The sequence below is a fragment of the Argopecten irradians genome, chromosome 12, assembly GCF_041381155.1.
Source record: "Argopecten irradians isolate NY chromosome 12, Ai_NY, whole genome shotgun sequence".
Lineage (NCBI taxonomy): Eukaryota > Metazoa > Mollusca > Bivalvia > Pectinida > Pectinidae > Argopecten > Argopecten irradians.
The window spans coordinates 40,196,630-40,218,390 of record NC_091145.1 but is presented as its reverse complement, the minus strand read 5'-3'; the positions used below and the strand labels follow the sequence as shown (position 1 = coordinate 40,218,390).

Here is a 21,761-nt window from a genome sequence, read left to right as displayed (position 1 = left end):
TGTGACAGAGTTTGGTGTTGGTCCTGTGATGTAATTTTGATGTATTTGTACCACCAGGTTTCTCCCATGGTAATGTACCGGTAGCCTGTGGTTGTGACAGAGTTTGGTGTGTCTCCTGTGATGTAATTTTGATGTATTTGTACCACCAGGTTTCTCCCATGATAATGTACCAGTAGCCTGTGGTTATGACCAAGTTTGGTGTTGGTCCTGTGATGTAATTTTGATGTATTTGTACCACCAGGTCTCTCCTATGGTAATGTACCGGTAGCCTGTGGTTGTGACAGAGTTTGGTGTTGGTCCTGTGAGGCAGAGGCCCATTGGCCTGTCACCTGTACCCAGTACTCAACCTACAGGGAGTCACTGTCTGACCTCTCACAGAGCTGTCGCAACAAAGAAATCCTTTCCCAAGGGCCTGATACAGACATACATGTAAGTCCTACAGCAGCGATTCATCTATGACCTTTTTTTTGTGATTGTTCCTAGCTAGGCAGACATTTCTTTCCCTCCTCTCCTATATATATTATTGTTATGTGTAGTTAACTGTGAGATAGAAGAAATGACATAGAATTTTAAACTCCCTCCAATCCAACAGTTATGATGAAGTGTAAAACGAAGTTGTTTGTAGACAATATACCTTTTTCCTATTTTACAGACTATAGACCAGTACAACTCCTATCTCCTTCACTTTGTATTGGACAATATATCTTTGTCCAATTTTACAGACTATAGACAATACAACTCCCATCTCCTTCACTTTGTTGTAGACAATATACCTTTGTCCTATTTTACAGACTATAGACCAGTACAACCTCCTATCTCCTTCACTTTGTTGTAGACAATATACCTTTGTCCTATTTTACAGACTATAGACCAGTACAACTCCTATCTCCTTCACTTTGTTGTAGACAATATACCTTTGTCCTATTTTACAGACTATAGACCAGTACAACTCCTATCTCCTTCACTTTGTTGTAGACAATATACCTTTGTCCTATTTTACAGACTATAGACCAGTACAACTCCTATCTCCTTCACTTTGTTGTAGACAATATACCTTTCTCTATTTTACAGACTATAGACAATACACCTCCTATCTCCTTCACTTTGTTGTAGACAATATACCTTTGTCCTATTTTACAGACTATAGACCAGTACAACTCCTATCTCCTTCACTTTGTTGTAGACAATATACCTTTGTCCTATTTTACAGACTATAGACCAGTACATCTCCTATCTCCTTCACTTTGTTGTAGACAATATACCTTTGTCCTATTTTACAGACTATAGACCAGTACAACTCCTATCTCCTTCACTTTGTTGTAGACAATATACCTTTGTCCTATTTTACAGACTATAAGACCAGTACATCTCCTATCTCCTTCACTTTGTTGTAGACAATATACCTTTGTCCTATTTTACAGACTATAGACCAGTACAACTCCTATCTCCTTCACTTTGTTGTAGACAATATACCTTTGTCCTATTTTACAGACTATAGACCAGTACAACTCCTATCTCCTTCACTTTGTTGTAGACAATATACCTTTCTCTATTTTACAGACTATAGACCAGTACAACTCCTATCTCCTTCACTTTGTTGTAGACAATATACCTTTGTCCTATTTTACAGACTATAGACCAGTACATCTCCTATCTCCTTCACTTTGTTGTAGACAATATACCTTTGTCCTATTTTACAGACTATAGACCAGTACAACTCTCTATCTCCTTCACTTTGTTGTAGACAATATACCTTTGTCCTATTTTACAGACTATAGACCAGTACAACTCCTATCTCCTTCACTTTGTTGTAGACAATATACCTTTGTCCTATTTTACAGACTATAGACCAGTACAACTCCTATCTCCTTCACTTTGTTGTAGACAATATACCTTTGTCCTATTTTACAGACTATAGACCAGTACAACTCCTATCTCCTTCACTTTGTTGTAGACAATATACCTTTGTCCTATTTTACAGACTATAGACCAGTACAACTCCTATCTCCTTCACTTTGTTGTAGACAATATACCTTTGTCCTATTTTACAGACTATAGACCAGTACAATCTCCTATCTCCTTCACTTTGTTGTAGACAATATACCTTTGTCCTATTTTACAGACTATAGACCAGTACAACTCCTATCTCCTTCACTTTGTTGTAGACAATATACCTTTCTCCTATTTTACAGACTATAGACCAGTACATCTCCTATCTCCTTCACTTTGTTGTAGACAATATACCTTTGTCCTATTTTACAGACTATAGACCAGTACATCTCCTATCTCCTTCACTTTGTTGTAGACAATATACCTTTGTCCTATTTTACAGACTATAGACCAGTACAACTCCTATCTCCTTCACTTTGTTGTAGACAATATACCTTTGTCCTATTTTACAGACTATAGACCAGTACAACTCCTATCTCCTTCACTTTGTTGTAGACAATATACCTTTGTCCTATTTTACAGACTATAGACCAGTACAACTCCTATCTCCTTCACTTTGTTGTAGACAATATACCTTTGTCCTATTTTACAGACTATAGACCATACAACTCCTATCTCCTTCACTTTGTTGTAGACAATATACCTTTGTCCTATTTTACAGACTATAGACCAGTACATCTCCTATCTCCTTCACTTTGTTGTAGACAATATACCTTTGTCCTATTTTACAGACTATAGACCAGTACATCTCCTATCTCCTTCACTTTGTTGTAGACAATATACCTTTGTCCTATTTTACAGACTATAGACCAGTACAACTCCTATCTCCTTCACTTTGTTGTAGACAATATACCTTTGTCCTATTTTACAGACTATAGACCAGTACACTCTCCTATCTCCTTCACTTTGTATTGGACAATATATCTTTGTCCAATTTTACAGACTATAGACAATACAACTCCTATCTCCTTCACTTTGTTGTAGACAATATACCTTTGTCCTATTTTACAGACTATAGACCAGTACATCTCCTATCTCCTTCACTTTGTTGTAGACAATATACCTTTGTCCTATTTTACAGACTATAGACCAGTACAACTCCTATCTCCTTCACTTTGTTGTAGACAATATACCTTTGTCCTATTTTACAGACTATAGACCAGTACAACTCCTATCTCCTTCACTTTGTTGTAGACAATATACCTTTGTCCTATTTTACAGACTATAGACAATACAACTCCTATCTCCTTCACTTTGTTGTAGACAATATACCTTTGTCCTATTTTACAGACTATAGACCAGTACAACTCCTATCTCCTTCACTTTGTTGTAGACAATATACCTTTGTCCTATTTTACAGACTATAGACCAGTACAACTCCTATCTCCTTCACTTTGTTGTAGACAATATACCTTTGTCCTATTTTACAGACTATAGACCAGTACAACTCCTATCTCCTTCACTTTGTTGTAGACAATATACCTTTGTCTATTTTACAGACTATAGACCAGTACAACTCCTATCTCCTTCACTTTGTTGTAGACAATATACCTTTGTCCTATTTTACAGACTATAGACCAGTACATCTCCTATCTCCTTCACTTTGTTGTAGACAATATACCTTTGTCCTATTTTTACAGACTATAGACCATACAACTCCTATCTCCTTCACTTTGTTGTAGACAATATACCTTTGTCCTATTTTACAGACTATAGACCAGTACAACTCCTATCTCCTTCACTTTGTTGTAGACAATATACCTTTGTCCTATTTTACAGACTATAGACCAGTACATCTCCTATCTCCTTCACTTTGTTGTAGACAATATACCTTTGTCCTATTTTACAGACTATAGACCAGTACAACTCCTATCTCCTTCACTTTGTTGTAGACAATATACCTTTGTCCTATTTTACAGACTATAGACCAGTACATCTCCTATCTCCTTCACTTTGTTGTAGACAATATACCTTTGTCCTATTTTACAGACTATAGACCAGTACATCTCCTATCTCCTTCACTTTGTTGTAGACAATATACCTTTGTCCTATTTTACAGACTATAGACCAGTACAACTCCTATCTCCTTCACTTTGTTGTAGACAATATACCTTTGTCCTATTTTACAGACTATAGACCAGTACATCTCCTATCTCCTTCACTTTGTTGTAGACAATATACCTTTGTCCTATTTTACAGACTATAGACCAGTACAACTCCTATCTCCTTCACTTTGTTGTAGACAATATACCTTTGTCCTATTTTACAGACTATAGACCAGTACATCTCCTATCTCCTTCACTTTGTTGTAGACAATATACCTTTCTCTATTTTACAGACTATAGACAATACACCTCCTATCTCCTTCACTTTGTTGTAGACAATATACCTTTGTCCTATTTTACAGACTATAGACCAGTACATCTCCTATCTCCTTCACTTTGTTGTAGACAATATACCTTTGTCCTATTTTACAGACTATAGACCAGTACAATTCCTATCCTCCTTCACTTTGTTGTAGACAATATACCTTTCTCCTATTTTACAGACTATAGACAAGTACATCTCCTATCTCCTTCACTTTGTTGTAGACAATATACCTTTGTCCTATTTTACAGACTATAGACCAGTACATCTCCTATCTCCTTCACTTTGTTGTAGACAATATACCTTTGTCCTATTTTACAGACTATAGACCAGTACATCTCCTATCTCCTTCACTTTGTTGTAGACAATATACCTTTGTCCTATTTTACAGACTATAGACCAGTACAACTCCTATCTCCTTCACTTTGTTGTAGACAATATACCTTTGTCCTATTTTACAGACTATAGACCAGTACATCTCCTATCTCCTTCACTTTGTTGTAGACAATATACCTTTGTCCTATTTTACAGACTATAGACCAGTACATCTCCTATCTCCTTCACTTTGTTGTAGACAATATACCTTTCTCTATTTTACAGACTATAGACCAGTACAACTCCTATCTCCTTCACTTTGTTGTAGACAATATACCTTTGTCCTATTTTACAGACTATAGACCAGTACATCTCCTATCTCCTTCACTTTGTTGTAGACAATATACCTTTGTCCTATTTTACAGACTATAGACCAGTACAACTCCTATCTCCTTCACTTTGTTGTAGACAATATACCTTTGTCCTATTTTACAGACTATAGACCAGTACATCTCCTATCTCCTTCACTTTGTTGTAGACAATATACCTTTGTCCTATTTTACAGACTATAGACCAGTACAACTCCCATCTCCTTCACTTTGTTGTAGACAATATACCTTTGTCCTATTTTACAGACTATAGACCAGTACAACTCCTATCTCCTTCACTTTGTTGTAGACAATATACCTTTGTCCTATTTTACAGACTATAGACCAGTACATCTCCTATCTCCTTCACTTTGTTGTAGACAATATACCTTTGTCCTATTTTACAGACTATAGACCAGTACAACTCCTATCTCCTTCACTTTGTTGTAGACAATATACCTTTGTCCTATTTTACAGACTATAGACCAATACAACTCCTATCTCCTTCACTTTGTTGTAGACAATATACCTTTGTCCTATTTTACAGACTATAGACCAGTACAACTCCTATCTCCTTCACTTTGTTGTAGACAATATACCTTTGTCCTATTTTACAGACTATAGACCAGTACAACTCCTATCTCCTTCACTTTGTTGTAGACAATATACCTTTCTCTATTTTACAGACTATAGACAATACACCTCCTATCTCCTTCACTTTGTTGTAGACAATATACCTTTGTCCTATTTTACAGACTATAGACCAGTACATACTCCTATCTCCTTCACTTTGTTGTAGACAATATACCTTTGTCCTATTTTACAGACTATAGACCAGTACAACTCCTATATCTCCTTCACTTTGTTGTAGACAATATACCTTTGTCCTATTTTACAGACTATAGACCAGTACAACTCCTATCTCCTTCACTTTGTTGTAGACAATATACCTTTGTCCTATTTTACAGACTATAGACCAGTACAACTCCTATCTCCTTCACTTTGTTGTAGACAATATACCTTTGTCCTATTTTACAGACTATAGACCAGTACAATTCCTACCTCCTTCACTCGACTGTACAATACAAGGTGATTTTGTGTAACGAACATAGAAGTGCTTGGACTACACAGCTTCACAATATCAAATCCAGTCTCTGGAAGAAAGTCATCTTAAAGGTAGGTTGATATTGAATTGAAAAAATGAACCAAAATTCAGAGTTATATTCATTAACTGATCATACTGTACTAAACAAATTACAAAAATGTAACCTCTCCAGGTGTATCACTTGTTTGAAAACCATTTCTCCTTTCTGTTTCAAATTTAGAGAGAAAGATTTGGATCACGGAGAAATCTGAAGAAGATGAATCGGTATGCGAAGAATTCTTCCAGCCTAGAAAAGTTGGAATCTTGATTCTACATTTTCTCCAGGATGTTCATTTTATAATGGAGTGTATTTGTGTTTATTATTGTCCAAACTCACTAAGAAAACACAGCCTCTCAAAGTCCGTCTTCTACTACAGCAGCTATACTTCGGTATCAGCACATTGACGAAGGTAATCTCTCAATATCCACAGGATCTTCATAGTGTAAGCCTGTTGGAGATATGATTGGATCAGATTAACATTTGATATAATTCTGCTCTATTGCTATTATCCTTGGCTATTTCTGACATACAAAGTAACCTGCTATTGCTAATTATCCTTGGCTATTTCTGACATACAAAGTAACCTGCTATTGCTGTATATCCTTGGCTATTTCTGACATACAAAGTAACCTGCTATTGCTGTTATCATTGGCTATCTCTGATGCACATTGTTACCTTATATATTACGGTATGACTAAGGGTTTTTATATTTTGTAGATTTATAACAAGGTTTTTCTTTATTTTTGTTTAGATGTTTAACCAAAACCAAAACGTCTAGATAACAAAGATGTGCTAAGGATGCTCCGATCACAATCAAACATCGAGGACACACTCAAGTTTTTAGCCGTCTTTATTCCAGGATTGCAAGGGCGGAATGTACCTCCACAGCAGAAAAGCAAAGGCCAAAAATTAAAAAGGAAGATCATGCCATCTCAGAGAAGAACATATGCTCTTGCAAAGCAAAACCCCTGTTCTCCAGTAAAGCTAGAAACTGGTTCTTTTGTGCATCAAAAAACAGATTCTCTTGTACAGAAAAGGCTGAATACTCCAGAGGTGAAGGATGTTAACAACAAAGACAGAAGAGATATCTCAGGACTACAGAAGGACTCCTGTCTGATAGAGGATAATGCTCCAGGCCACAAGAGACGACTATACCGCTACAGGAACCAAGTGTAACCAAGTTTACCAGAGGAGAACTTCCAAGTACAAAACAAGGCTGATTCAGTATTACAAGGGAGGAGCGATACATTCTAGTAGACAGTTATGTTCCAGAATCACAACATGCTTCTGAACTACATGAGGAATACGTTCAATAAATGGATCAGAGTTTACAGGAAAACAATGTTTCTGAACTACAAGAGGAATACGTCAAAATGGATCAGAGTTACAGGAAAACAATGTTTCTGAACTACAAGAGGAATACGTCAAAAATGGATCAGAATAGTACAGGAAAACAATGTTTTCTGAACTACAAGAGAATGTCCAAACATTACATTGGAGAATTATTTCCTCTGCAGCTAAAGGGGCAGCGATGTTCCACCTCCACAACGAAGAATTTCCAAACATTGAGGAGAAGGGAATGTTCCAGTGCTACAAAGGAGGAGTCTTCCAGCACCTCAAGAGAAAGATGGTTCAGGACTAGAAATAAGGAATGTGCCTCTGTCATTGCACCTGAGTCATGTTCCACTGGGTCTGTCTGAGAAAGATGCCCCCTTCTTACAAAGGAAGGAGGTTACTTCACTACAGAGGAAGACAGTTCCTATACTACGAAAACCTGTACTACTGAAGAGGAATATTCCTACACTGCAACAAATGGAGGATCCATTATTACCAGAAAATAACATGCCAGCACTCCAGATAGAAGTCCGCTAAAACATAGCATGCTTCCTGCATTGAAACCAAGAAAACTTCCACGATTAACAAAGAAGCTTCCACCATTAAAACAGAGACATCTTCCGCCACAAAAACTGATGACATATCTTCCTCTATAAAAACTGATGACATCTTCAACCACAAAAACTGATCACATTTTCCTCTACAAAAAACTGATGACATCTTCCTCTACAAAAACTGATGACATTTTCCTCTACAAAAACTGATGACATCTTCCTCTACAAAAACTGATGACATCTTCCCTCTAAAAAACTGATGACATCTTCCACTACACAAAAAAGAAACATCTTCCCCTACAAAAACTGATGACATCTTCCTCTACAAAAAACTGATAACAGACAGCTTCCACCTCAAAAACTGATGACAGCTCTCCACTACAAGAACTGATGACATCATCCTCTACAGAAACTGATGACATCTTCCACTACAAAAACTAATGACATTTTTCACCACAAAAACTGATGACACCTTCCACTACAGAAACTGATGACATCTTCCACTACAAAAAACTGATGATATCTTCCACAACAAAAACTAATGACATTTTCACCACAAAAACTGATGACACCTTCCACTACAAAACTGATGACATCTTCCACTACAAAAACTGATGACACCTTCCACACTTCCACAAAAAAAAAACCTAATGACAGCTTCCACCACTAAAAAATAATGAAATATTCCACTACAAAAACTGATGACTTCTTTCACTACAAAAACTGATGATATCTTCCACTAAAAAAACTAATGACATTTTTCTCCTTAAAAACTGATGACATTTTTCACCACAAAAACTGGTGACATTTTTTTTAATACTACAAGAATTTCCTAGACCAATAGAAGAATCGTCCAGAGAGAGGATTAGAGTAGACACACTACTGTGACACAAATTTCCAAAAACTTTCCTACAGCAATACACGGAGAGGATTGGAGCTTAAAGTGTCATATACTTTTAGTCAAATGGGACTTATTCACATACCACATGATACCTGATAATGTTTGTGCAGGACTATAAGCTTCTATTGGTGATGGAATTACTTCAAAGGATGATATCCCTCGTTAACGTCATTTTTACTAGTCCAGCCAGAAACGCTATCAGATATCATGTGGTATATGAAATAAATCCCATTCACCCTTATATTTAACTTAAGGAGCTTTTTATTTTTTAACGATTTCCTGATTTAGAATAGTTATGCTTTACATGTTATGTTCGCTCACCACAACCCAAAGTATTGGTGTTACTTCTCTGACATAATTATCACAGAGACTCCAAAAACTCAAGTTTTATGTCCCTTCATCACATACATATGTATAAAGTAATTTGTCAAAAGCTCAATTGTGGTAACTGCAATATTGTCCTATCTACTTTTAAGATTATTTATTGTATCTCTTGTCAAAAGTTCATTATTGTGTATGCCCATAAAGGGCAGCGATGTTTTTAGTTCCAATCCTCTACAAAAACTGATGACATTTTCCTCTACAAAAACTGATGACATCTTCCTCTACAAAAACTGATGACATCATCTTCCTCTAAAAAAACTGATGACATCTTCCACTACACAAAAAAGAAAACATCTTCCTCTACAAAAACTGATGACATCTTCCACTACAAAAACTGATGACAGCTTCCACTACAAGAACTGATGACATCATCCTCTACAGAAACTGATGACATCATCCTCTACAGAAACTGATGACAGCTTCCACTACAAAAACTAATGACATTTTTCACCACAAAAACTGATGACACCTTCCACTACAGAAACTGATGACATCTTCCACTACAAAAACTAATGACATTTTTCACCACAAAAACTGATGACACCTTCCACTACAGAAACTGCTGACATCTTCCACTACAAAAACTGATGATACCTTCCACTACAAAAATTAATGACATTTTTCACCACAAAAACTGATGACACCTTCCTCTACAAAAACTGATGACATCTTCCTCTACAAAAACTGATGACATCTTCCTCTACAAAAACTGATGACATCTTCCTCTACAAAAACTGATGACATCTTCCTCACAAAAACTGATGAACTTCCACTAAAAATTGATGACATCTTCACCACAAAAACTGATGACATCTTCCTCTACAAAAACTGATGACATCTTCCTCTACAAAAACTGATGACAGCTTTTCCACCACAAAAACTGATGACAGCTTCCACTACAAGAACTGATGACATCTTCCTCTACAGAAACTGATGACATCTTCCACTACAAAAACTAATGACATTTTTCACCACAAAAACTGATGACACCTTCCACTACAGAAACTGATGACATCTTCCACTACAAAAACTGATGATATCTTCCACTACAAAAACTAATGACATTTTTCACCACAAAAACTGATGACACCTTCCACTACAGAAACTGATGACATCTTCCACTACAAAAACTGATGACACCTTCCACGAAAAAAAACCTAATGACAGCTTCCACCACTAAAAAATAATGAAATATTCCACTACAAAAACTGATGACTTCTTTCACTACAAAAACTGATGATATCTTCCACTAAAAAAACTAATGACATTTTTCTCCTTAAAAACTGATGACATTTTTCACCACAAAAACTGGTGACATTTTTTAATACTACAAGAATTTCCTAGACCAATAGAAGAACCGTCCAAAGAGAGGATTAGAGTAGACACACTACTGTGACACAAATTTCCAAAAACTTTCCTACAGCAATACACGAGAGGATTGGAGCTTAAATGTCATATACTTTTAGTCAAATGGGACTTATTCACATACCACATGATACCTGATAATGTTTGTGCAGGACTATTGCTTCTATTGGTGATGGAATGACTTCAAAGGATGATATCCCACGTTAACGTCATTTTACTAGTCCAGCAGAAACGCTATCAGATATCATGTGGTATATGAATAAATCCCATTCACCTTTATTTAACTTAAGGAGCTTTTTATTTTTTAACGATTTCCTGATTTAGAATAGTTATGCTTTACATGTTATGTTCGCTCACCACAAAGCATTGGTGTTACTTCTCTGCCATAATTATCACAGAGACTCCAAAAACTCAAGTTTATGTCCCTTCATCACATACATATGTATAAAGTAATTTGTCAAAAGCTCAATTGTGGTAACTGCAATATGTCCTATCTACTTTTAAGATTATTTATTGTATCTCTTGTCAAAAGTTCATTATTGTGTATGCCATAAAGTTATTTATTTTTAGTTACTAATTATTTATTGTTATTAACTCTTGAATAGAGAGCCAAAATACGTTTGTAAGCTCTATCAAAATATTTATTCTGTCATGGTATATTACAGTGCTATCTCCTCTATGACAATGTATCGATTGTGATGTGATATGTTTGCGAGTGTCACATCATATATATTATTTTTACAGACAAATGTCACATCATATATTTACATCTTGCTCTAATTCAGCTATGTAAAGTCTGATTGTGTATCCATTAGTGTATACACGGTCCATTTAGTCTAGCAACCACAGCAACCATAGTTAGGCCAAAAAAAATATGTCTGTTTAGGGTTACATTGACGAAAAAAAATTTGTATGGCCTTACCAACTTTAAAATGACACGTATTGGATGTTACTACTTCACCTACAAAGAACCCAAGGGAGATAACTCTGCAATATGTAAGATGGAAAATGAAGAACAGGGTAAACTAGTATAAACTTTATATGTAATATGCAATACTGTTTTATACTTCACAATCAATGAGTTAGTCCTATTTATATGTTACGATGTTGACGTTTGTAATCAATGATGTTAGCCCTAAATTCAAAAGTTTGTGTTGTTAATAATGTTTACACAATACATTGTATCTATCAATTTTGCCAAATGTTCTGTCATTAAGATGACAACAAGAAGGTATACCAAGAATTATAATTAAGCATAACTTAAAAAATCATAACAAGTGCTATGTAATTTCATGTACTTTATTCATCTGTTTTTATATTCCAATAACATTGTTAAGGCAAGATAAAGTATAATCTCTAAAAAATCACAATATATAAAATACATTGGGTTATAAACAAGGACCCATGGGCCTTAACGGTCATCTGACTCATAGCACAATACAACAAAGCCACAGTATAAAGTATTGGTTAACGATTAATATAAACAATACAAGAAACTCCTTAGTTGAATATGTAAGTTTCTGAAATAGGTAAATGTCATTTGTTGAACAAACTTGGTAGCCCTTCATCCATATATGGTTGTAACCCATTCAAGGATTAATATAAGGAGTCAGATTTTAAAGCCAAATTTCAGCAAAGCTCCCATTTTGGACCTCCGCCGTACTATCCCCATGGGTCTTAGCTCAGTCCTTTATAAAATATGATTGTCCTCACCTAAAGTTCCCCCTTCTGAATCAATTAAAACCCATATAGACCAATTTTCATTGAGATATCGGAGACTGAACCCAAACACAGGAAGTGGGCCAGCGGCCATCTTGGAATACCAAAATATTTACGAAAATGTTTGCATGTTGTTCCGCATCAATTATAACCCCTATAGATCAATTTTCATTGAGACCAGAGACTGAAGCCTTAAAACAGGAAGTGGGCCAGAAGCCATCTTGGAATACCAAAATCTTTACGAAAATGTTTGAATGTTGTTCGGCATCAATTATAACCTCTATAGACCAATTTTCATTGAGATCGGAGACCGAAACCTGAAAACAGGAAGTGGACCAGCTAAAATTAAGAAAATTTGCCCTTTTGGGGCCCACCCCTCAGCCCCTAGGGGTCGGACCAGACTCATTTATATAAAATATGATATTGTCCTTCCCAAATGATGTTTCACACCAAATATGGATGAAATTCATCCAAGGATGAAGGAGGAGTAGGATTTTAAAGCTTGAATTAAAAAAATTTGCCCTTTTGGGGCCCTACCCCTCAGCCCCTAGGGGTTAGACCAGGCTCATATATATAAAATATGATTGTCCTTCCCCAATGATGTTTCACACTAAATATGGATGAAATCCATCCAAGGATGAAGGAGGAGTAGGATTTTAAAGCTAAAATTAGAAAATTTGCCCTTTTGGGGCCCCGCCGCACTGACCCTAGGGGTCGGACCATGCTCATTTATATAAAATATAATTGCCCTTCCCCAATGATGTTTCACACCAAATATGAATGAAATCATCCCAAGGATAAAGGAGGAGTAGGATTTTAAAGCGTAAAATAAGAAAATTTGCCCTTTTGTGGCCCCACCCCTCAGCCCCTAGGGGTCGCACCAGGCTCATTTATATAAAATTTGATTGTCCTTCCCAAATGATATTTTACACCAAATATGGATGAAATCCATCCAAGGATGAAGGAGGAGTAGGATTTTAAAGCTAAAATTAAGAAAATTTGCCCTTTTGGGGCCCCGCCCCACTGACCCTAGGGGTCGGACCATGCTCATTTATATAAAATATAATTGCCCTTCCCCAATGATGTTTCACACTAAATATGAATGAAATCATCCCAAGGATAAAGGAGGAGTAGGATTCTAAAGCGTAAAATAAGAAAATTTACCCTTTTGGGGCCCCACCCCTCAGCCCCTAGGGATCGGACCAGGCTCATTTATATAAAATATGATTGCCCTTCCCCAATGATGTTTCAAACCTAATATGGATGAAATCCATCAAAGGATGAAGGAGGAGTAGGCTTTTGTATAAATAGTCTTATGCACGACGCACGGCGCACGACGACGGACAAAACACAATGACAATAGGTCATCCTGACCTTCGGTCAGATGACCTAATAAACTTAAAATAAATAATTTTAATTGTTCAGCTGAATTTTATTTCAGTTTTTGATTCATTTTTAATATGTATACATATGTATCAGTAGTTCTTAAACTAACCACTATTGAAATAAGTCACAAACAGGAAATGTATATAAAATTAGACCTTGATATATAAAGTAATTTACAGTAAGATCCTTTAATAAAACCAAATTTAGGGGGAATCTTATGAGATACCGTATATCAGAATTTTGTTTTTCTATATGTTTTAAGGCTCTGTTTCATGCTGTTCAAATGATTGAAGTTTACTTCATCACATATTAAGTCATGTCACCATTGGTGTAAAAGCTCAATTTACAATATTGTTTATAATATTTATTGTTATCCCTTGTCTAAAGTTAACTGTGATACTTTTGATATTCTTGTTTTTATTTTCTACTAAGTCTTCGCTATTATCTATTAAATATGCATTAAATCACTACTGCCCCATGAAAAATGTGAGTGGAATGAGTGGGATCCCACTGGCACTTCAAATCATACGGGATAAAGTGGGATATCCAGTATTATCCCAACGGAATTTTCTTCCCACTGCCCAAGAGAAAAGTTAACTCGGATCCCAGTGGGATTTCGCATTACCGGGATTCCGATGAGATGGTAGATTGGGAGTCCTGCCAAATTATCCCACTGGGATTCCCAGTAAAATTGTTACAGGGACTTGTTATAAACTTTATATGATTATATATAACTCTTTATTTCTGTTTTACAAATTTATATACCAACTGTATAATGTCTGTGTTATCTAGAGATAATCCTACCTTGTGCACAAGAGACAAATCAGGAAAGCGATATACTGGGTGGCTATTTTTATATAAAATTTCATTTTATAGTGTTTACTTTACTGTTCTTTATCAATTTTGATTTAATAGTCTTTCTAATGTTATATGGAAACTTGTTATACAAATAAATTCTCTACATTTACATGTTTTGTTTTTGTTATTTGTTCATAACTTTGTTCGTAATTGTTTATAATCATGATAACATGTAGCTAGCCTTGGCGAGCAAAAATTAAAATTTTGAGACAAGTTTCATAACATCTTGTATGAAATTTACTCAAATTTAAGATACTTTTTATCACATAACTACCACAATTTACATTTTAAGGAACTTAAATACGAAAGATCTTGGGCCAGTTTGAAAATTGGCTTGATTTGATTTTAAGTGATGGAGTTATTGTCCTTTGAAATAATAATCATTATTGGAACTGAAAAATTGCATCCATGGCTTTATACTTTCAGTCTGCATTTGATTCGAGATGAGTGGAATTGGGGCCTTAAACATTTCTCAAGGGTCAAACACCTGTTCAATGAATACATAGTTTAATACTTTGTATTTGATGAAACGGGGATATATTTCTGTTCAAGGAATAAGGGTATTCGACGAATAGCTGTTCAATCTATCTGGGGTTTTGTTATATATGTAATATATAGGGACATGATCCGGACCATACGATCAGTTTGATAAAATTGGGGGTTCAATGAATGTGGGTTTGAGTTAGATGGGTTATTCTGTATTTTATAGCTTTAATAATAGTATAAAAGACAGCTGCTTTCTCATACAGAAGTTTCAATCGCTGACTTAAACCCAGAACAGGTCCACATCAAAGTTGTTCTGTTTGATCAACTGTTTGTACCTTCGAAAATCTGCATTGTGAATTTGCCAACAATTGTTCAGTATCACTTCCTTCAGATTGTTATCGGCTAAAAGAAGATTTGCGATACTATCCGATGTGATCGAGTTACAACGAGTCAAATTCAATACTTCAAGGCTTAAAAAGGAGTGGCCTTCAGTCACTTTTGTAATAACAGAGTCATCAAGTTCTGCACAATCTTCTAACTTCAAATACCTCAATGCACTGGCCTTTTCAAGAATAAACGACAAAGGGGAGACAACTTCATCACGATCCATTTCCTCGTCCTCAAACGACTGGTGTAGGAATTCTTGTAACATCCTAAAATGAGGTTTATCCATGCAGCCTAACTCACCCAAAGGGGCAAGTTTGGTATATGGCAACTCTATCCTTTTGATGTTCTGACAAAGATCAGCAATAGACAAAATATCCACAACCGGGAATCCATACAACTGAAGGGAGATAATTCTGTTTCCCTGCTTCTCCAAAACTGGCTTTATTCCTGAGTCATAAGGTAACAGTCCATCAGCATCACCCTCTTGGCAAAGATTGACTGAAAGTTTACAAAGGTTAGATAAGTTCTGTAAAGGTAGAAGCTGGCGGTAATCACTGACATTGGTGAGCATTACCGAGGTAACGTTGGGACACATCAACACAGTGGTATAAAGACAATGCAGATTGGTCGCGCTACAGTGACTCATATCACAGTTTAGGGTACGAATTTTCAAATGTTTTGCATCAAACTTACTAAAAGTTTCTTGCAAGTCAACTCCTGAACTGTTTTGGATGCCAAGATCTCTCAAAGAGCTGGCTATTTCACTTTGACTAAAATTATCGATAGTTTCTACAATATTGTCAAAGATGAAATCTGTAAGGAAACTGTATCTTTGTGTAAGAAACTGCACAACTTGATGTAGCGGTATCATCAGCATGTAAAAGTCCACACATTGGAGCTTTGAACAGGGCAGTGTTCCTATTGGTGGTTCTAGGTCGTGTGACAACAACGGCTGCAGTGTCTGGATATTCGTATATGCTACGTCCAATGTCACTAAATCTCTGCAATTATTGGCTGAAAAATAAATCAATAAAATTTAACTTTCATTTAAGTAAAATATAAGCAACCAAAACCATATTACTGTAATAAGCTTTCAATATCAAATATAGTTTTAATACAAATCACAATATTGCACATATTGATCTCCATTCGCTCAAATAAATATAAGAAATATTACACATTGCTCATTCAAAACAGCCTAAAATATACAAAATGAAACCATAGCTTCTTTTATTCTGTATTTGCATTTTACAGAGTTATCTGCCTTTGTGGGTTAAGTCTTGCCTGCTTTGTCATGTGTTTATGTGTGTAACGTCGTATAACAGTATACTTCAGATAATCAAAGGGTTCAGGCATAAAGGTTATGAAACACCATGTAAATATTACACTTGTTAATAACTACAACTAATAAATGTGTGAAAAAAAACTCAAAAGAGAAACGAGAGATCATTACTTGAAAATAAGATGTATAAGACTACAGATGTACTCCTACTAGCACCGGACCAAAATTTATACAAACTCTGTTCCCAATCCATCCAAGGATGATATGTCTCAGGCCATTTTGGTTACAATTCAGAACTGTATGACTAGTAGCGATTTAATGGATTTATCTCGTTTTCACCTATTGAGCCCCATTCCTCATGTGTCAAGATGGTGCAGAGCTAAGATTTACACATTTTAACAAAATCTGTTCCCCTTCCCGAAAAGAATTCCTGGCAACACATTTATATTATTTCCCCTATTGCGCTCTGCCTCTCCTGTCCCCAGGGGGTCAGAGCAAAGATTTATACAAACTCTGATCCCCATTCTCAAGGACGATTCTGGCCAAATTTGGATAAAATTCATGAAAAATTCTATGACTAGTACCAATTTAAAGAAAATGTTGATGAAGATAACGGACAGATAGATGGACGACTGACGCTATGCCATTTCATTGCTCATTGGCTCTTTGTGCCAGGTAAGCTAAAAAATATATTACAATAAGGATCATAGCTGCCAACACTCGGTTGTCATTTTTAGGATCTTACCTATAGCTACTAACACTTGGTTGTCACTTTTGGTGCTGGCCAGATTCAAATGTTGTAACTTCTTCATGCATGTTACCATGGAAACAAGACTCTTGTTTGATAACCCAGAACAATGTTTAAGGGTAAGTCTTGTCAAGTTCTGTAATTTAAAACAATTTACTAAAACACTCGGATATTGTAAACCTTCTTATTTTGGTGGAATGATTGATTTAGAACAACATTTGGCTGAAAGCTGCATCAAAAGGAAGCCTGTCTTGGCTTGTATAGATGCCTCTTGATTATCGTAGCTCGTAGTAGATATGGTTGCCCTTTGTAAATAACTTCTCTAAGTTCCTGCAAAGATGATTTTGTACAATCACAATGATGTGGGTCTATGGTCTATCATCATCAGTGACCCGTGGTTGATTGCACTACACTACATTTATAGGTGATAAGTGTAGCGTAGTGTAGTACAATCAGCTGTGGGTCACCGACAATGATGGTCTATGGACTAAGTTACTTACATAACAGCGTATCCCTATGGTATCCACGACATTGTTCTGTCTGATGCTGGCCTTTGATAGATCGAGCTGGATAAGATGGCTACTGAACATCAACTGTAGATACTTCGGATTAAAAATCTTATACTCCACCAGAACATCAATGACTTTCTGTATCAGCTCACTCGCTAAAATAAGAGATAGTAGATAAATAAAGAGATAAAGTTGATAATTAAGATGATCAATTTAGAAATAAAGTTGATGATCAAATAAACAAGAGATAAAGTTGATAATTAATGAAATAAATAAGAGATAAAGTTGATGATGAAATAAATAAGAGATAAAGTTGATAATCAAATAAATAAGAGATAAAGTTGATAATCAAATAAATAAGAGATAAAGTTGATAATCAAATAAATAAGAGATGAAGTTGATCATAAATTTTTTAAACAGTACATGTTATGAATGAGATACCACAGTGTATAAATGAAGATCTGGGAACTTGTATATTAATTTGTACATAAGTATATTAATTCTAAGCTCTAAAGTAAAAATATATATAGTGGAAAATTATCACATGCTTTTACTACATACATGTATATGTATGTAGCTAGATACATGCATGTATTTGTCCTTAGAATTTAGAAACTTTTTTGTATTATAATACAGTATAAGTTATGATACACAAAGTATTGCACAATACTCAGCAATCAGGTGAATCAGTGATTCTGATAATCAGAAACATATAGTATCTAGAATGTTTCTGGGATAATTCACTGTAACACTGATTTATGTAGATATTTAGATTACAGATATTTAGATTAGAGCAAACATGTGTATCTATTTTAAGATACCTGATTTTACTTACATATGTGATCAAATGGGCCGATAACGTGTAAGAGTCTGCTTGTGTTTCCAAACTGTTCCTCAAATGGTCGATACCAGTATTTCTCCAAAGATTTGCTAATCCTCATCAAACACAATCTTTCCAGACCTAGAGCACACCGTTTTTGTGGCATTGCACATAAAATCAGACTGACAAAGCATCAGTCTATCTACAGAGGGTGATCTGAGTAGGCAGTCCAATTTAAAAGGCATGAAGGTAAACAAAAACTTTCCGGAACACTAGCTCGGCTTCAATTTTAGATCGTATGTAGGGGGTCTAATGAACGTTTGAAAGCAAGCAGAATACGTACTCGAAAGTTTTATGCTTTAAGAAGGAAGGAAGATGTTAATCTTCGATATTTATTTTTTTAATTACGCAAAAAATCGACTTTTATTCCAAATATTTTTTTTATCATTTAGAAATGTGTAAAACTGAATTTACATGAAAATTGAAAAGATATGAACGTTCCGGTTACATTTCGGTACGAACCCAACGTTCCTGTAGAGTAAGAGCACATTTCATAATTTCCCTTTTTCACGATTTCCCTTTTAATGGCAGAAATATGTCTTTGTTGTTTGTGTTGTGACTAAGGCCTCTCATCTTGATTTTGTCAAAGGAAAGGACATGAAACAAAACATTTTGCGCGCAAACGCAAAACTTGCGAACGCAATACTTTTGTGTGTTAACGCGATACTATTGTGTGTGAACTCAATCACTATTGTGCGATATGGGGTATTTTTCCATAACGTATCTGTCGGTAACGTACTGACCGACACTAACCCCTCTCATCATTTAAATGACACCGTGTGACTTGTCGACCAAACCAAAAACATTGTAACACTTAGTATTATATACTTTTCAAACTGTGATGTGAATTTATCTCTGTGGGAAAGTGGCATCTTAGGTAATCAAGTACATAGTAGTAACGTATCTGTTGATGTCGTTGCGTAACATGTATATTTTCAAGATTAGATCGCACCTGTCCATTTAATTGTTAATGGATGTGTCCTTGTCATGAAGGTAAAAGTTAGTATACATATTAAAGTTCATTATCACGAAGAGAACGTGGACATTTAATAATACATTAATTGTGTACATGATTTTATTTGTTTGTAACGTATCTGCCAGCATAGTTTGTGACAATGATAAAATGAGTTATATAAAAAATATCTAAGCATTTTGTGTGCCAATACTTGTCTATTCTCATTGCGTATGATAATATCTATGATATGATAGAAAAAAATGTAACATTTACCCATTTCCTTAGTCACAGTTGATTTATGAAATACATTATAGCTTAAGAGGACAGTCGAAATTCGTCACGAGAGCCATATCTAATGTGATGATGAGGAAAATCTTAATTGGTCAGAGGAACAACACTTGATTATTTTCGAAGATCAATCAATATATTTTACGTGTGAAACAAACATGATATACAAACATGGTTTTTAAGTCCCGATATTGATAGAGGACACTTAATAATGGAATTTGTACATTTAGTGGAGAATGAACGTGTAGGAGAATCCAACAGGAAAATTAGACTGTACAACTGTAACATCCCAGGAAAACTGGAAAATGTATGAAGGGAGATAATTATCGGGCTATTGTGACGTCATCATTCATGCAAAGCAGTGTAGAATTGTTTCCATTTGATGAGCAATTACCTATGTTTCATTCAATACAAATATCGTTACTGTATCCGAAAGAATTTTGTTATTATTGCTAAAAGTCTACATATCCCCATATTTGGCTGCTATTAAAGCAAGATATATAACAATGAAGAACAAATCACTTTCTGACTTGGCGACGGTTTTCCCGGGTAAACTTTTTAGATGTTCAACAAGAAATCTGACGGATATTAAAAACACGAAAAGAAATTCTTTTGCAATTAGTTTGAGGCTAACCCTATTTTTACCACAAAATGACTGGACTAAATTGCCTGGTTGACATTTTACCACAAGTCCTCCACCTCTGGGTCGCGAGTTCGAATCCCACGTGGGGCAGTTTCCAGGTACTGACCGCTGGTCGGTGGTTTTTCTCCGGATACTCCGACTTTCCCCCACCAACAAACCTGGCACTCTTTACATGACCCTAGCTGTTAATAGGACGTTAAACTAACAAACCCCAAAAAAAACCTGGTTGAAGAGTTGTGGTGTGCTGAATATGCTGATTAAACTATAAACTGAACATAGTATCAACTATACCAGAAAACATATAATAAATTTATTTACTAATATATGTTTTAGCGAAAGGGACTTCAAAACTTGTCTTGTACTAAATTAGACAATGTACGATGGATAGTGCTGTTGGAATCCGTAAATAAGACAATGTACAATGGATAGTGCTGTTGGAATCCGTAAATAAGACAATGTACAATGGATAGTGCTGTTGGAATCCGTAAATAAGACAATGTACAATGGATAGTGCTGTTGGAATCCTTAATAAGACAATGTACAATGGATAGTGCTGCTGGAATCCGTAAATAAGACAATGTACAATGGATAGTGCTGTTGGAATCCGTAAATAAGACAATGTACAATGGATAGTACTGCTGGAATCCGTAAATAAGACAATGTATAATGGATAGTGCTGTTGGAATCCGTAAATAAGACAATGTACAATGGATAGTGTTGTTGGAATCCGTAAATAAGACAATGTATAATGGATAGTGCTGTTGGAATCCGTAAATAAGACAATGTACAATGGATAGTGCTGTTGGAATCCGTAAATAAGACAATGTACAATGGATAGTGCTGTTGGAATCCGTAAATAAGACAATGTACAATGGATAGTGCTGTTGGAATCCGTAAATAAGACAATGTACAATGGATAGTGCTGTTGGAATCCGC

General features: G+C 35.5%; 2 protein-coding genes across 4 annotated transcripts in view; one reads left to right on the top strand and one right to left on the bottom strand.

Annotated features, from left to right (window-relative positions):
* LOC138305169 (uncharacterized) overlaps positions 1–6,459 on the top strand; it is an 18,233-nt gene extending 11,774 nt beyond the window's left edge. The window contains exons 8-10 of the mRNA XM_069245588.1: positions 242–429; positions 6,039–6,176; positions 6,326–6,459. Of these exons, the coding sequence (XP_069101689.1) occupies positions 242–429; positions 6,039–6,176; positions 6,326–6,412 (413 nt within the window). The 3' untranslated portion in view covers positions 6,413–6,459. The remainder of the gene's footprint in view (positions 1–241; positions 430–6,038; positions 6,177–6,325) is intronic.
* LOC138305170 (uncharacterized) lies at positions 6,219–21,761 on the bottom strand. Of its 3 annotated transcripts, XM_069245589.1 has the most exons (4): positions 18,895–21,761; positions 18,051–18,214; positions 17,548–17,686; positions 11,978–16,534 (listed from the first exon to the last, which is right to left on the bottom strand). In XM_069245589.1, the coding sequence occupies exons 1-4, from the start codon at positions 19,043–19,045 to the stop codon at positions 15,414–15,416; spliced, it is 1,575 nt and encodes a 524-aa protein (XP_069101690.1). In that variant the 5' UTR covers positions 19,046–21,761; the 3' UTR covers positions 11,978–15,413. The 3 variants fall into 3 exon arrangements, with proteins under 3 accessions (XP_069101691.1, XP_069101690.1, XP_069101692.1); XM_069245590.1 differs by lacking the exons at positions 11,978–16,534; positions 17,548–17,686 and adding an exon at positions 6,219–6,593; XM_069245591.1 differs by lacking the exon at positions 17,548–17,686 and having other exon boundaries at positions 18,895–21,759.